This window comes from Stomoxys calcitrans, chromosome 1, assembly GCF_963082655.1.
Source record: "Stomoxys calcitrans chromosome 1, idStoCalc2.1, whole genome shotgun sequence".
In the NCBI taxonomy this organism is placed as follows: domain Eukaryota; kingdom Metazoa; phylum Arthropoda; class Insecta; order Diptera; family Muscidae; genus Stomoxys; species Stomoxys calcitrans.
The window spans coordinates 271,055,015-271,072,623 of NC_081552.1; the positions used below are offsets into that span (position 1 = coordinate 271,055,015).

The 17,609-nt window shown below is 40.0% G+C and overlaps 1 protein-coding gene and 3 long non-coding RNA genes across 4 annotated transcripts; 1 reads left to right on the forward strand and 3 right to left on the reverse strand.

The window, feature by feature from the left end:
• Positions 1-1,388: 1,388 nt before the first annotated feature.
• LOC106095855 (probable splicing factor, arginine/serine-rich 7) lies at positions 1,389-3,523 on the forward strand. Its single transcript, XM_013263262.2, has 2 exons — positions 1,389-2,103; positions 2,164-3,523. Exons 1-2 carry the CDS (start codon positions 1,714-1,716, stop codon positions 3,289-3,291), a joined length of 1,518 nt encoding a protein of 505 aa, XP_013118716.2. The 5' UTR covers positions 1,389-1,713; the 3' UTR covers positions 3,292-3,523.
• Positions 3,524-4,519: 996 nt separating this feature from the next.
• On the reverse strand, positions 4,520-5,842 carry LOC131994078 (uncharacterized). The gene is made up of 2 exons (XR_009396418.1): positions 5,328-5,842; positions 4,520-5,275 (listed from the first exon to the last, which is right to left on the reverse strand). It is a non-coding gene; the product is annotated as an uncharacterized LOC131994078 (long non-coding RNA).
• A 1,083-nt stretch (positions 5,843-6,925) lies between these two features.
• LOC131998573 (uncharacterized) lies at positions 6,926-8,207 on the reverse strand. The gene is made up of 3 exons (XR_009398808.1): positions 7,824-8,207; positions 7,603-7,745; positions 6,926-7,509 (listed from the first exon to the last, which is right to left on the reverse strand). It is a non-coding gene; the product is annotated as an uncharacterized LOC131998573 (long non-coding RNA).
• Positions 8,208-13,536: 5,329 nt separating this feature from the next.
• Positions 13,537-14,825, reverse strand: LOC131998571 (uncharacterized). The gene is made up of 3 exons (XR_009398806.1): positions 14,436-14,825; positions 14,214-14,357; positions 13,537-14,120 (listed from the first exon to the last, which is right to left on the reverse strand). It is a non-coding gene; the product is annotated as an uncharacterized LOC131998571 (long non-coding RNA).
• Between the last annotated feature and the right edge of the window lie 2,784 nt (positions 14,826-17,609).

Sequence of the window (17,609 nt, forward strand, 5' to 3'; positions counted from 1 at the left end):
TAAAAGTCGACTGTCGATTTTCTACTAATCGATTAATCGACTTTTTGGGAAAGTCAGTCGAAAACTAGAAGTCGACTTTCACTGCCTAAAGAAGTCGAATAATCGACTTTGAAGTCAAAACAATCGAAAATTCAAATGCAGGGAAAATTACCAAAAATAACGTGAAATAGAGCGTTTTAAAAAAGAAAGTAAAAAAATCTCAAATCAAATCGTAAAAGTACGTTTACTTTGGCCATAAATCCCGATTTATGACTTTTTCGAGATTGAAGTGCTCAATCCTCTGTTTTTTTGCAGGTTTTACCATACAAAATTAAGTCTAATTTTTGCATGATTTATTCTTAAATCCTAAATAAACCCGATTTTATGGCTGAATAATCGATTAAGGTACCAAAATATGCAATTGTTTTCAAGAGTTGTGTATGTATGTGTGTGATATGCACATTCATGCATACACGTGTACGCTTGTGTATGTCACTTAAATCCCCAACCATGCAGTGTAAACGGACAAGATTTATTTGTGGATTTAGTTAAATCCAGATCGTAAACATTTCTATAATATATATATGAGTCTGTTACTACAACGAGATAACCGAAAAAATAGTCGAATCATCGATTTTCGGCGAGTTCTGGTGTAATTGCATTTTTTAGATTAAAGATTTTGAAGCGAAAAAAATTCCAGATTTTACACAGTAGGAAATTCATTAAACAGTTGTTGTTGTTGTAGCAGTGTGTTATACATTGAGGCGGCAGCCCTTGCCGATGACGAACTCCATCGGGTCAATCCGGTACGTCCAACCAAGATATATTCATCTACAGGTAGTGGCAGTTGTCCAACAACAAAATATTCGGTGCACTATCTCTCAAAATCAGTATTTGGCGTAACTCCGATTTTTGTGAATTTTACTAGTTCGCGCCATTTTTCATTTTTGGTGTGTGGTATGGTTCTAACTATAATACACACACACTACCTGGTAATTATGTCATGGTTTTGTTCACTACTATTACGAAATATCTATTTATCATATTGCAATATCTATTTATTATATTAAAATCTTCGTACATATCACACGATGTGTACAACTTTCAGAGCTGGTATTTTTTAAAGGATATATGACATGTAATGGGAGCTTTAGCGATTAGTCTGAAAATGGAAGCCCTCCTTCATATCTACGAATAATATATGTGTATGTGATATGGTAACATGGTAAAACCTTCAAGCAAAATGGCGTTTGGTATGATGCTTATTAGCGACGGCGTTCTATAGAAGAGTTCAACTTTGAATTAGACGTCTTAATCCAGGCAAGGTAATTAAAGTTCGGTTTTTAGGAAGTATTTATGAAAAGATTTATATAATTTGGATTTTCTAATTGAACCTCTTTAGTTCTTTACAATATTTTTGTTTGCTTTTTATTTAAATCTTGCCTATATATGTTAGATAGGCCGTTGCCTGCAACTCTTTACCGGCGTCGTTAAAAATTTCTAAATCCCTGTTCTAGCGACTTTGATCTTTTGGGGCAGAGAAAATACTCTAGATAGATATTTGCAATTATCGGAATAAGTTTTGGTAATACTTTACTTTTTCTAAGTAATAGGTGGAAAGAAGAGGACTTAGGATTTATACATTCCTACGAATCTTCGTTTGGGTGTGGAGTGCAAGTCTTTTGTTTACTAAAGGAAAATTTAAGAGAACTTTTGCTGCAGAGCCTTGTCAACATGGCTGGTGGCAACGGGCCACGCGTGATACAAATCACGAATATTGCCCCGCAGGCTACAAAAGACCAGATGCAAGCCTTGTTTGGTAATATTGGAAAAATAGAGGAAATACGTCTATACCCTACTGTCCGCGATGTATCTTGTCCTGTTCAATCTCGCATATGCTACGTTAAGTACATGGAGAGTAGCTGCGTTGCGGTGGCTCAGCATCTAACAAACACGGTTTTTATAGACCGTGCGTTGATTGTAATACCAGTTTTGGCCATTCCCGAGGAGTACAGAGCCTTGGAAATGTCAAAAAATGGTACAATTGTCCCAGGCTTACAAAAACCCGATTCTAAACTTCCGCCCGAGGTAATAAATCGTATTGAGGGGCAATCACCACAGCAAGTACGTAAGCGTTAAATATGCCTATCGAATAAGTTTTCAATGCAGTTTATATATTTTTAGGTTATTAAGACATATGACCCAAAGCTAATGGAGAATAATCTCCCGGAGTATCCAGCTTTGCCATCATTTTATGACTCGCGCAAGATAGAGGAAATTCGCAGGACAATAACTGTATGCGACGTCAAGAATGAATGGCGCTTAGACGATCTAATGGATTGTTTCCAAAGAGCAGGAGAAGTGAAATATGCACGCTGGGCAGAGAAGGATAATAAAACGTATTGCATGATTGAGTTTTGTGAACAGCCGAGTGTTATTAACGCTTTGAAAATGCATGGGCACGAGTTTAAAGGGGGCTTTTTAAGCGTATACCACTCGACGGATGCCATTATTAAGCCTGAAGCAAAATCCAACGAAGCAGCTCAAAAAGAAATCGAAGAAGCTATGACAATTGTAAAGGAAGCTCAGAATATGATATCCGCTGCAATTGATCCAGTAATTGGTATGTTGGCTAAAGATAAAAGGCGTCGTTCTCGTTCACGCTCGCGTTCCAGAGATCGTCGCACAAGTCGTTCCCGTTCCCATCGCTCACGGTCACGAAAGCGGTCGCGTTCTCGCACGCGTAGGCGTTCACGCAGTAAATCTAAACGTAGGTCCCGTTCACGTTCTCGGCGATCTCGGTCTCGTAAAAGATCTAGATCTCATAAACGTTCAAGATCACGACGCAAAAGCCGTTCGCGTTCCCGATCCAAGCGTTCAAGGTCTAGAGATCGTCGGAGTAAAAGGTCACGTTCTCGACATCGTCGAAGCTCCTCTCGTTCTCGGCGATCCCGCTCGCGCACAAAACGTTCTCGCTCTCGTGATCGCAAGCGTTCTCACCGCACACGCGAAGAGAAAAGAACGTCCCGTTCTTCACGTTCACATAGTAAGCGCTGTTCAATTTCTCCTTCGCCAGCTTCCGTTCGTTCGCGCTCTAGCCGCGGCAAAGATATTGTACCACCTAATTCTAAATCGTCTAATAACAATTCATCCTCCTCAAAGCGTCGATCACGTACACCAGTTGATCGTAAATTAAAACCTATTATTGAAGATACGGACGTCAAAAACACTAGACCGAGTGCCGATACAAAATTTCGAAAATCAGTCAGCGTTGAAAAATCGGACAACATGGATATATCTAATTCCCCATGAAATAAATTTAAATACACTTTCATACATATAAAATATTTTAATGTCTATTCAATACAAAAAAACTTAAATATCTACTCTTCACTTCGTAATGCAGATAAAAAATGTTATTTTTAAGATTATATAAGTTTCCTTCATGAGGAGTAAGCATTTACTTTTTTTTATCTTGATTAAAGATAGTTTGCATTAATTTGATCTAGGCGACAAGAAATAAACAGTACTTTCCCCCTTTCAATGTTGTTGTTATTGTTGTACCCACATTTGCATGTAGCGGTGCTGATCCTTGTAGGCGAGCAAGCTCGTTTCGGTCTTAACGTCCGAAACAACCATAATATCATTTTGTAAAAATTGCGACATTCGACTACGCCATCGCCAACCGGAATAAGGGTGAATATATTCAGGAGGCCACGAGCGCAGAGATTAGCATGTCCGCCAATGACGCTGAACGCCTGAGATCGAATCCTTGCAAGACCATCAAAAAAAATGTTCCGCGTTGGTTTTCCCCTCTTAATGCTGGCAACATTCATGAGATACTATGCCATGTAAAAACCTCTCCAAAATGGTGTAGCACTACAGAACGCCGTTCGGACCCGGCTTTAGGCCCCTTATCATTGAGTTTAATTTGAATCGGACTACGCTCATTGATATGTGAGAAGTTTGCCCCTGTTCCTTAGTGGAATGTTCATGGGCAAAATGTGCAATTTGCAACAACTTTAAAAAATGTTATAAATTGGTTTTGTCTGCCGCAGTTATGGTTCTTAAACTTAGATTATACAGTGGAAACCTCAATCGCTATCAGCTTCACTCAGGGAACTTAGGTCCAAGGGGTCGCCATCGAAAACAAAGATTCAAAAAGGGCCATGTTAAGCCCCTATAGTATTCGAGAGCGAGAGAGGACTGTGTGTCATAGTCCTACCCCCGCAATATAAGGGCAGTGCTAAAATAGGTGCATAGCGAAACAATTAATGGTGGTCCATTTGTACAACAACCACAAATCATAGATGTCATTTCAAAAATGACATTGTTCTCAACACAATCAAAGAAACTTGCCCTTGTGTGTGTACATATCAGGCAAAATGAGAGAAATAGAAACACAAACTAAGAGAACTGGGCAATTGTACGGACGGACATGAATAGATCGACGTGTAATACCGATCAAGAGTATATATTCTTTGTTGGGTCTCAGATCAATATCACTTTTTTAGCACACAGACAAATGGCATCAAGTTAGTTGTTGTTGTTGTGGCAGTTTATTGTGTTCTATCTTTCGTCTGCTTGATTCTGCTGAGTGTCAAGACCCAGGAACTCTGCGACTAAGATGGGGTGCGTCCACAGGGATCTAGGTCTGAGTCGAGTGGGTCTGTCCGGGCAGTAAAACAAGTGACGTGTATCTTGCGGTCCCTGGTTAAAATTGGTACACACATCTTTCAAGTCGGCATCAATCCTTGCTCTGTAGGAGTTGAGACGGCTGCATCTGCCGGGACGTAATTGTGCCAGAACAACTCTGGTTTGCCAAGGGAGGTTAATTTCTTCAGGTGCAATGGGAGTCGGTCGTTCTCCAAGGACTATTTTCACCCGGTAGCCATTTACCGCATCTGCTATCGTGTCTGCATGAATGTTGTTTAGACCTGTTTGATATGCCGCTTGATCTAGAGGTTCTCTCTTGTAGCTCCCAAATAAATATTTCGCCCGATTTTCTCTTTATCATGGTATCCACAATAGGTTCCATGGTTTGGAAAACGTATTGCCTTGCCGGACATATGCTTTCGGAATATACGCATGTCCCCGGAAGGTGGAAGAGTTCTACCACTTTGGCTGGAACATATGTCTATGAGGATGTCGAGAAAGGAGAGACTGTGTGACTGCTCCTAAAAGCCTGTAAGCCGCTTGTAACACAATGTCGATGATATCGTCAGCAGTTGGTTTGTCTTAATTTTTGTCATTATCTTTCGAGCCAGAGTTTGATGATCATCGAATTTGAAAGCATCTAAAGGATAAAAGAAAGGTTTAGCAATTAAAGAAAAGGATCTTAAGCTTACCCGGCACGGGATAGCTGTGAGCACCACACAGGCTGGAACATTGAGGTTCAATCTGTGTGGTGTTCATTTCAGCCACGAAAAGCTTAGCTGCAAGCTACCGGTCGCGTTCACAGATTGCGGATAGTAAAATGCTCCATACGGGGTAGCTGTAACGGCAGTCGCGGACAATCAGCGATATCGAGCGGAGCGAGAGGCCGGGCAGCACCGATTTTTCCACAAATATTGAGTGCCTATGATGCTCGATGTGACAACGGGTTGTTGGCGGTTATGGTCACACTGTTCCCGCGGCGATCGGTCCTTTGGACCGGAAAGAGTTTGCTCACTTACAGGAGCTTGTTGAGGATCGCAACCTCTACATGAAAATGAGGCTACAACAACAACATTGGCTGTTGTAGTATCATCCACCAACAAAAGGGATTCATTAACAGACTGATAATCTTTGGAGCCATTGGAATACCACTTCTATAATTTATTGTCCACGCTTAGCCAGTTTTCCCTCGTGCAAGATGTTTATATATTTCGAACAACATCTGTCTATGATAATGATTTTTTGCTATCAGTGTTCGATTGAGGCATTAAATTAAGCTGAGTATGTAGCTCCATGGTACAATTAAGAGATAGGGTCATTAGCACAACAACAAAAAACTGCCCCCAACGAAACTACCTTGAGTGGCAAATGCTGTAAATTGAAATGTCAGAGTGGGTTTAGAAATAAACTTTATTTTACAACTTATCTTCTACAAATGTTTTTTTATATTTATTTGTATTTTCATCAATAGAACACTGCTGTGTTGCTTATGTGTGGAATATCGGATCAAATAGAACATGCTTTTAAGATTTAGATATATGTCACAGCTGTGATATCAAGCCTTTGACACTACCTTTAAATGAATATATCTTGGTTGTATCCAAATAGAATCTTTTGTCAAACGGTTTGATTAGATTTTAAAGTTTTTTTTTTAACATATTGTTAATATTTTTACATTTAAACGATACAACCCTGTGGGGATGTGGGTAGAAATTGTATTGGGTTGCCCAAATAATAGCGGATTTTTTAAAAGAAAGTAAATGCATTTTTAATAAAACTTAGAATGAACTTTAATCAAATATACTTTTTTTACACTTTTTTTCTAAAGCAAGCTAAAAGTAAAAGCTGATAACTGACAGAAGAAAGAATGCAATTACAGAGTCACAAGCTGTGAAAAAATTTGTCAACGGCGACTATATGAAAAATCCGCAATTACTTTTTGGGCAACCCAATAATTTTTAAATTTTAATGACATTGACGCATTGTAGTGTGCGGCCTAATGTGCGACCCTAGCGACATCTGTTAGCGGATAGAAGACCGCCAGCGCCATCTGATGGTTTTAATTCGCCTCTGTCAACGAAAGAGACAGCCAGCTGACACCAATTGACAATTATGGCTACCACCATATGTTTTGTTGGTGCCCGCTGGAAGTCAAATTTGATGATGGAGGCGAATCCAAGCCAAGCCGGCCGGTGACCCAAGGAAGCTTCTTTCTTTTTCGATTGGGACTTGGCAGCGTACGGAGGTGGAGTGATCAACAAGAAAAATACGTAAAAGAAAAGACCAGAAATAAATTTGGTAAATGTGTTTTATTTAAATTCATATGAATGTGAAAAAAACGGATTTAAACAAAATAAAAAGGACAGTTTTTTTAAAAAAAAAAAAAAAGAAATAGAAAATTTGAAATGCCTGAAAAGTGAAGAGACGATACATAAAGAGCCAATTGAAATGGTAACGTAAAAAAAAAAGAGAAGAAAAACTTTGTCAAAAATCTGAAATGAAATGAACGTTAAATACCTGAAAAAAGGAATATATTAAAAACCTGAAAAGAAATAGAAATTAAAATTAAAATAAACAAGTGGACATTTCAAAACTAAAAGTCAAAAACATAAAAATCAAAATCCACGCCTCCTCCACCTCCACTGCCGCACAAAGAAGAAGGCTTCCATCACCAACCGCTGCATCAACAACCGCCACATCGGCTACCGACACCCTGGTCACCGCCACACTGGTCACCGCCACATCCGCAACGCACACCATCCACCAGCGAGGGATCCAGACGCTGTTGCATTCCCCAGCGTTCCTAAGGTACTCTTTTTAGTTTCTCCAGACTAGCAAACCAAACTGCTTTACTGACGTTCGACCCTTGGACTGCTTTATTTTTGTTTAAAAAAGGGTTTTTTTGTATTAAAGTATACAATCGAAATAGATTAGGTAGGGGCAACATTAGTGCTTTTTTTTACTCACCCGTTGTTTGGGTTACAGGCTATAACCAAACATGAGCTCATGGTTAGGTTAGGTAGCAACGCAGTTAAAGGACATTTTCGTCCTCCAATCAGCCGATGTTGGTCCTACGGTGCTAAAAAGGTAGCACAACAAAAAAAAAGACCCTAAAAGAAACATAGAATACTTTTTTAGACAAGAAAAACAGACTGCGACAAATACACTTAAAACTTGACAATACTCACCGAAAACCAGACGGACGGACCGACGAGAACTTGAAGAGACCTTATTGGCCGCAGAGGCCCGCATCAAGGCCGCAGTACCGTTTTGGCGATTCTTGGTCATCCATCTAGAGCTGACGAGGCGACCGACCCATTCTTCTGAAAATAGAGAAAAATTTCAAGATTGTTAATATTGTCTTTGTGAATGGCAATGTGTAGAAGCAGTGTTAACGTTTGCCTTCAAAATCTAATATATTTCATGTTTGCTTGAAAACGATTCTTTATATTCTAAATCTTGTTTTTTTTTGTAATTGAATTTTGCCTTTTTGATTATTTGTTTTTTTTTTACATTATTTACCATGTGAATATTCTTTTACTTACTCAATAAAATACTGAAATCTGTACAAGAATGATTATCAAAAACACTTGCCTTGGTGATTTCTAAAGGATGATGGAAGGCTAAAGCATCGGAATATGGGGTAAGTGACTGAGCAGCGGCAAAGATAGACAGGTGATGGATTACGGGGTACCCTTAATATTACAGGACGAGGGGTGCCATGGTTGGGGTGGGCAAAGTCCTGAGGCGCCATGAAGGATTTTAGGCGCCAGGCAATTCCACAGCCGCAATGTCCTCCAGTTCGTTCCAGTGGGTGTTTTGTTAATGTTCTATTGTCGTCCGTTTCGTACCACCGACAGCTGGTTGTTTATTTTGTTTTTTTTGTCACCTTGCCAGAGGGTTGGATTGGCAAAGAACCGCGCCCCAAAGACTGAGCCAAAAGCCGGTGCTCGAATGCCAGCGACCAGCGCCCGCCAGTTCGACTCCTCACTCCAACGGCAACGTGGACCCTTGGGTACACGACAAAAAAATGGCGCCCAACGTGGGGCCCGAGCAATCGGGTTGACCGTTTCAATTGTGTGGCTGTTAATATTTGTGTTTGTGGTTTTCTTCTATGTTTTGCGTAAGTCCCGACAGCAGTTTGATTATAAGACAAGCTAGTCGAGTGCGACGTCTAAGCTTGAAGAGGCACTGATACTTTGTATTAACAGAGTGTCGTCCAAAGCCTCCATGGGAAGTAAGTCTGGTGTCGAAGTGGCTGTGAGTCCAGATGAGCCATGCGACTTCCTCGGGAGACAATGGTAGACACTTTCCACCTTCTTCCACAATAGTTTTAAAGCCAATAGCCCAAATTATGACTTTCTGCCTGTCCGTCCGATTCCGAATAAATTTAAATCCTAGCTCCTGTGAGTCCTACATGGTAAAGACTTGCAAAGCTTTATGTAGTCGCCATGGAGCACAGTCCGAAGGCAGCAGTCACGATCCCAATTACCAATCAACAGCAATGGACAATATAGACACCTGAAAATTTCAAGAATGATTAATTTTTGGAGAAATTGATTGTTTTGAGTGTATAGCCATTACCTGTTATGTGTGGAATTGCCAATTTTTATCAACTGTTTATGAAGCCGCAGCTGTAAGTCACTAACCCCATCCGTGATAACATATTTTGGATACGAACCTAGAAGGATATAATAGAAGTTAGTTCTTTATTTTTTGAGTTTTTGGGGTATTATATTTTGAATTTGCATCATTGGATTTTTAGTTTTTAAATGGTAGTCACTAGAGCGAATAGTTATTCCATTGAACCTTCTGTTCCGAACAGCCTTCAAATGGAAACGACAACTACGTCAACAACTACAACTACACAGGCTACAGCCAGCACAACAACAACAAGCGTAGCCAACGCAATGATGGTCACTTCAGCCGTTTCAAGCCCAGCTGTGTCAGTAACACAGGTGTCAGACACATTGAATTCGACGCCAACTACGCCAGAGTTCAGCAGCCTGACAGCCCGAAATATAAACCTGGAGAGGCAAGAGGCGGTAAGGCAAAACCAAGAGGCCAGGCGTGAGACGCATGCAGACGAGCATTTGCAGCACGTTATTGATTCCGCGATTGGTGTAGGCCAAATGGAGATGATTCGTCTGCTCGACGAGAAATTAAGATTATTGGTGCCACAACTGGTACAGCAGAGCATGGCCAACTTAAACAGTGCAGCTAATCGGAATACGTTGCCAAGCCCAGTTCAAGCACGTGCAGAAGCGCAGGTTATCCAGCAAGCCCAGGATTTGCCTAGAGCCCAGCCCGGAGCTAGTGACCACCAGCAACCGCTTAACTACATGGGTTCGAATCAGCAACAGCCAGCGCCACATGCTTATGCACCTCCGTCCCAAGGATGGTCGCAACCCCAATATCAAATGGCATCAAGTAATGCTTACTTGCCGCATGAGCAACCGCTCGACCGATCGAGGCCACTAACGCAAACGATGGGGGTAGGATTACCTCCGTCGCAGCCGGCATATGGGTACCAGGCGCAGGCAGCACAGTCACCTGCAGCTACATACCGGAGTGCAGCGAGAAAGTTCGATGTCGAGAAATGGAGGCTAAAATTTGATGGCACTTCGAAGACGATTGGGGCTGAAGATTTCATGTTCAGACTGGAGCAGTTAAGGGCCGATTACCAATGCGATTGGGAAGAGATTCTGGTGAAGTTTCCCCAGTTCCTAGAGGGGTTCCTTCTGAGCCACATGTAAAAAAGAGTGAAATTCTTTGGCCAATAGAGGCAAATTTTCGGTTGACAGCTCACACAAGCATTAAATCACTCACCTGAAATTCCATTTCCGTAGCTGGGAGTTTCCAATATTAAGCCATGGTCTAATGTAGGTTTAGTTAGTTTTAGTTGTACCCTATGGGGAAATAGGTTAAGATATGATAGATATGAATTGAATTACATACTCACCTGTGATAGATAGCAGAGGAATTAAGTCCCAGGGATCTCTATAGCAGTAAGGAACAAGCTGTAGAACAGCCGTCGTCTTGTGGTAAACTGTAGCATAAGATGACCTAAATGAATTAGAAGAGAATTTAGATTTGAATTGTATTTTATGATTTATACTTAACTTAAGTGGTGATCGTTGCAGAGGTCCGAATGATTTTTGCCTCGTGCCCATATTATACCTCAGGTTCATCTCGAATGGTGGGTGTGTGTGTGTGTTTAAGGCAGTAGTGGGCAAATATACAAGTGTGCGTATATTTCCAAGCCATGGGCTTACATCCTTGGGCGAGTGCACAAATTGTGCAATGGGGTGTATATTTGCAATTTTTGATTTAGGGTGGCGCTGTAAAAGGGTGTTAATACTTACCATGGACTTACCCGTATGGTCCAGGTGAGGTTGTTGGAGTGGACTCGTGGTCTTACGCTCTCGCGAGTGCTGAACCGCCAAGAGGGGTCCCGTGGTGTGATGTGCGCAGGATTACGCGCTGATTCGTGCTACTTCTCTCTGCCAACCTCTGGGGTGCCTCGACCGCCGGAGAGCTCGCTGTCAACCTCGCAATGGGTGACCCGTCTTTCTATCACTATGGCATCTTGGACATGGAACGCGAGTTGCGGCGGAAGGCGTTTTGTCCGGACGAGAGATTGTCATCTCTCGATGCCGGCCCCAGGAGATCACTCAACCACGGTAGAGCCTCTTGACGACCTCGGTGTATGTCGGGTCGACCCGTCTTTCTATCGCTATGGCATCTTGGACATGGGGCGAGGGATGCCGTGGTGAGTGATGAGAGGCGGCTAGGAGAAGTCATAGAGGATACACCAAGGTGCACCATCTATTTGATACTTACCAGTTCGTTTATCTTGGGCACACCACAGCGTTAGACCACAAATGGCATGGCTCACGCTCTCAAGCGAGGCAGCCGTTGCGAGTTCGCAGGTCCATGACGTGGGTTTCCTGGAAAGATAGACAAGAAGAAAAGATCAAATTAGTTATGAAAGTGGTTTGTTTTGTTTGAAGGATTTTTTTTGGATAAATTTCTTTTTCACTTTAGTGTTTTTTAAGATTTTCTGATATTTTAAAATTCCCTCCTATTGGCCCTGATTTTTTTGTTTTTCGAATAGAACACGCAATTTTATTTTAGTTTTTCATAAGTTTTTTTGCTTGTTTTTTTTGCCAGCTTAAGGAAAAGACAAAAACTTTTTTGTTCTGCATTTCTATTTAAAATTTTGTTTTCGGCTATATTAATATCGCTCCGTTTTCAGAGAAATTTATTTTTCTTTGTTCCGTTTTCCTTATTTTTATTATTATTTCTTTTTTTTTTTTTTTTCAAATTTTCACACAAAATTCTTAATTTTTTTTTGTTTTTTTCATTTTCTTGGCAGAATTTGGTTTTTTCACATTTTTCGTGCATTTTTGTAATTTTCCTCATTGAGTTATTTTCCATAATTTCCCTTCTTATTAATTTTCTTTTGGTAACTTTGCCGAACTAAGTTCACTTTTGAGTTTTTATATCAAGACCATTTTCTTTTGTGTAGAACCATGACACTTTAAATTCAATCACAATAACGTCACTTCACCTTTTTCGTTATGGCCACCGAAAATTTTTGAGGACATTTGGTTTGAAAGTCATTGAGTCACTTCTTAGTACCCCCACCACCATTCATGAATTGAGTGGCTTACACACAATGGCAGGGGTACCGTACGATCATGTGATTTCATTATAACACACGCACTCATATTCATGGAATCACGCACACTGTCACATAATGAACCGTTTCTTTTACCACGTTGGTTGGAGTTTTTTTAAATTGTGGTTAGGATTCTTTTTTATTTCACCATTCGAACCGCAATTATTTTCACTTTACCTTTTTTTAAATTTTTTTTCCGATTTGCAAGGCGTTTCATTTTGAATATTGTTTTTTCACCATTTCATTCATGAAATCAGATATACGCCGACGCCGGTGATTGTGTTTGCCGGTTTGTTTCTTTCAATCACACACACAGGGCTCAGAGCACATTTAATTATTTTTGCATTGTTTTTTTTATATTTTCACTACCACTGGCGACAAGGGGCATGTGGCATTGATGATTTCTTTTCATTTTATTTATTTTGTGGGCCAGTACGTTGTAAAAGGCGTAGTTTTTGTTTTTTTACTTTGCCATTCATTGGCACACACACACAAACACTTTGGCCCGCCGGTCACAATTTTCTTGTTATTTATTTCTATAATGTTGGGCACGCACTTCGGGACACTGAACAATCATTTTTTTTTATTACTAGCTTTTGATTTAACACATTTTTTTTTTACAATACTTACCTTTTTTTTTGCTTTGTTGGTGAAAAGTATTTCCCGCGTCGTCCGTCCGCTGCAATTGCTTCCAATTAATTTGATGAAGGTATATCCGTAAGGTATAAAAATGGTTAACTCAAGGTATACTAGTTGAGGAAGACTTACACATTATTAATGGGACCTACACACAGTGAGATAGGTTTGGCGTAAGGAACATATACACTTTATGGCATGGAATACACTGAGAGAAATTGTTATTTTTCTCCCTCCCATCCTTTAACAGTGATGTTCAAAGGATGGTTTGGTTTGTAGTGTGCGGCCTAATGTGCGACCCTAGCGACATCTGTTAGCGGATAGAAGACCGCCAGCGCCATCTGATGGTTTTAATTCGCCTCTGTCAACGAAAGAGACAGCCAGCTGACACCAATTGACAATTATGGCTACCACCATATGTTTTGTTGGTGCCCGCTGGAAGTCAAATTTGATGATGGAGGCGAATCCAAGCCAAGCCGGCCGGTGACCCAAGGAAGCTTCTTTCTTTTTCGATTGGGACTTGGCAGCGTACGGAGGTGGAGTGATCAACAAGAAAAATACGTAAAAGAAAAGACCAGAAATAAATTTGGTAAATGTGTTTTATTTAAATTCATATGAATGTGAAAAAAACGGATTTAAACAAAATAAAAAGGACAGTTTTTTTAAAAAAAAAAAAAAAGAAATAGAAAATTTGAAATGCCTGAAAAGTGAAGAGACGATACATAAAGAGCCAATTGAAATGGTAACGTAAAAAAAAAAGAGAAGAAAAACTTTGTCAAAAATCTGAAATGAAATGAACGTTAAATACCTGAAAAAAGGAATATATTAAAAACCTGAAAAGAAATAGAAATTAAAATTAAAATAAACAAGTGGACATTTCAAAACTAAAAGTCAAAAACATAAAAATCAAAATCCACGCCTCCTCCACCTCCACTGCCGCACAAAGAAGAAGGCTTCCATCACCAACCGCTGCATCAACAACCGCCACATCGGCTACCGACACCCTGGTCACCGCCACACTGGTCACCACCACATCCGCAACGCACACCATCCACCAGCGAGGGATCCAGACGCTGTTGCATTCCCCAGCGTTCCTAAGGTACTCTTTTTAGTTTCTCCAGACTAGCAAACCAAACTGCTTTACTGACGTTCGACCCTTGGACTGCTTTATTTTTGTTTAAAAAAGGGTTTTTTTGTATTAAAGTATACAATCGAAATAGATTAGGTAGGGGCAACATTAGTGCTTTTTTTTACTCACCCGTTGTTTGGGTTACAGGCTATAACCAAACATGAGCTCATGGTTAGGTTAGGTAGCAACGCAGTTAAAGGACATTTTCGTCCTCCAATCAGCCGATGTTGGTCCTACGGTGCTAAAAAGGTAGCACAACAAAAAAAAAAGACCCTAAAAGAAACATAGAATACTTTTTTAGACAAGAAAAACAGACTGCGACAAATACACTTAAAACTTGACAATACTCACCGAAAACCAGACGGACGGACCGACGAGAACTTGAAGAGACCTTATTGGCCGCAGAGGCCCGCATCAAGGCCGCAGTACCGTTTTGGCGATTCTTGGTCATCCATCTAGAGCTGACGAGGCGACCGACCCATTCTTCTGAAAATAGAGAAAAATTTCAAGATTGTTAATATTGTCTTTGTGAATGGCAATGTGTAGAAGCAGTGTTAACGTTTGCCTTCAAAATCTAATATATTTCATGTTTGCTTGAAAACGATTCTTTATATTCTAAATCTTGTTTTTTTTTGTAATTGAATTTTGCCTTTTTGATTATTTGTTTTTTTTTTACATTATTTACCATGTGAATATTCTTTTACTTACTCAATAAAATACTGAAATCTGTACAAGAATGATTATCAAAAACACTTGCCTTGGTGATTTCTAAAGGATGATGGAAGGCTAAAGCATCGGAATATGGGGTAAGTGACTGAGCAGCGGCAAAGATAGACAGGTGATGGATTACGGGGTACCCTTAATATTACAGGACGAGGGGTGCCATGGTTGGGGTGGGCAAAGTCCTGAGGCGCCATGAAGGATTTTAGGCGCCAGGCAATTCCACAGCCGTAATGTCCTCCAGTTCGTTCCAGTGGGTGTTTTGTTAATGTTCTATTGTCGTCCGTTTCGTACCACCGACAGCTGGTTGTTTATTTTGTTTTTTTTGTCACCTTGCCAGAGGGTTGGATTGGCAAAGAACCGCGCCCCAAAGACTGAGCCAAAAGCCGGTGCTCGAATGCCAGCGACCAGCGCCCGCCAGTTCGACTCCTCACTCCAACGGCAACGTGGACCCTTGGGTACACGACAGCATATTAATGTAAATAGTAAAGAAATTTAGTTTCAGTTACTAAATTTATTACTTGCAAATTAAAAATCACCTCGTGTTATATATTTTTAACAATAGTCGCAATCATGGCGAAACAACCACAAATCATATGAAGCAATCTGCCATCTTGTCATCAAGCTGATCGTAGTTTTGCTAACACACGCAAATAAATCTGTGTGAGTGTTTGTATATATTAGCAGAGAATATGCGATAAAGAAGATAACAATAAAGAGAATGCAAATAAAAATCTGTCACCTTAATGGCCAGTTGTTAACGGCTGTTCGCGTGAGACCACCTCTTTTAATCCGCCTTGAGTCCCAATAAAGCGTTTAGGGTCAAAGGGTTGGTATTCCATTTTGCTTTCGGAATAGTCGCTGAAACTTTTAATTGTTTCGCAAGCGAAATTTGACAGCAATCAAATGTTTTTGTTTCCATACCAAAACACGTTTTTTTATCTGCACTTATTGTTTTCTCCATTTAATTTATTTTTTCGCAAATAAATGAAGAAAACCTAACCATTGAAACCAATGAAACATACAAAAATGATGCCGGCATTGGTTTCAAGCAAGATATATTCATTTACAGGTAGTGGCAGTTGCCTAACAACAAAATATTGAGTGCACTATCTGTCAAAATCAGTGATTAGTGCAACTCTGATTTTGAGAATGTTACTAGTTCGCGCCATTTGTCGTTGCTCGTGTATGTTATGGTTGTTAACTATAATACACACACACACAACCAAAACTCGTTGGCAGATAGTGTTCTTCGCGAGAAAAAATTTTACTCAGCTGTTTGCGGTACACTACCTGGTAATTATGTTATGGTTTCAAGATTTGCCACTTTGCCTTTTTTTTGTCATTTTGCTCACTATAAGCAGAATACTACGTTTTTTTATATGGAGTTTGACCGCATTTCGCTTGAAAAGCTGAACAGATACTCAGCTAAAGTTGGAAATTCTTTAACTTTTGTGCATTGCTTTTGTGAGATTTGCTGGCAGAGTTGCATTTTAAAAAGTTTTAATGCACGCGAATAGTATGTAACTCCACCTCTAAGGTGAAGTTACATACCTCGCGCAGCACTTAAGCATGCCAGAAAAATTAAAAGCGGTTGGTTTGTATTGTGTGAGTTACACAACAAAAGCTCTTAAGCAACTGACGGAATGAATTAGCAAACTCTCAACTTGGAGCGCGTTTCAGGGCGCAAAACATTTGAATTGGATATGTTTATTGTTCAAAAATTGTTTTGCAGTACGTAAATTAGAGAAATTCTTTTATTAAAATCATATTAAACCACATTATTGCCAATTTCCATTGAAATTAGCTTTGGAAATGACATAAATAATCTAATTTTTAGAAATTCGTGCGCAGCAAAAGGCGCGTGGTTTGTCACTCAACCAAAATAACGCTTATCGGTGCATTAGATTGCTTATAGGTGAGCATGCTCGTTCCGGTCTATACAACCGATCGCCGCGGAAACACGATGGCCATTAGTTATTAAATGGCGCCAATATCTCACCTTGTCGTACGACCGTCATATGCACTCATTATTTAAGCATGAGCCGGTACCACCCGGCCTCTCACTCTCCGCCCGATAGCTCCCAACAAAGCAAAGTTCATCCCGTGCCGGGGGAAGAAGAAAAATTGTAAAACAACGTTTCTCTCTAAAACCATTTTGACATAAGCATTTACGTCAATAATCAAGGTAGATTCATTGAGGGTATTTTTTTGTTGTGTTAATGACACTACCTCTTAATTGTATTATGACTTCTTATTTTCGTTTGTAATATAGGTGAAGGAAAATTAACGATAGTATCGATATTTATTATTAGAAATTTCGAAAATTTCGATTGTTGTGATTATCGATAGATTATCGATCTACCCAACAGCAACCAAAGACAAAATAATACGTCAAAGAAACGAAACATAGATAGTGCCGACGACCTAGTGTCTAGTACTATCTTTTTAATAAACTCTGACATACCAAGTGAATGTCAGATTGAGGAAGAAGAACCAGAGACAAGATTGTTATAGATAAATTTTCCCTTTCTAGAGCCTGGTACTACGTTCTTTTTTGCGAAAAAATTCCGAAAATCGTTCTTTCGCATGGCGAAAAAATTAAAGTTGGTCTAATTTGTACAACAACCACAAATCATATGGTGCAATCCGCCATCTTGTCATCAAGCTGATCGACGTTATGCCAACACACACAAAGAAATTTGTATGCGTGAGTGGATACTTGTTCGACATAAGCAGAGAATATGCGAGAAAGAAGATAACAACAAAGAGAACGCAAACAAAAATCTGTCATCTTAATACCGT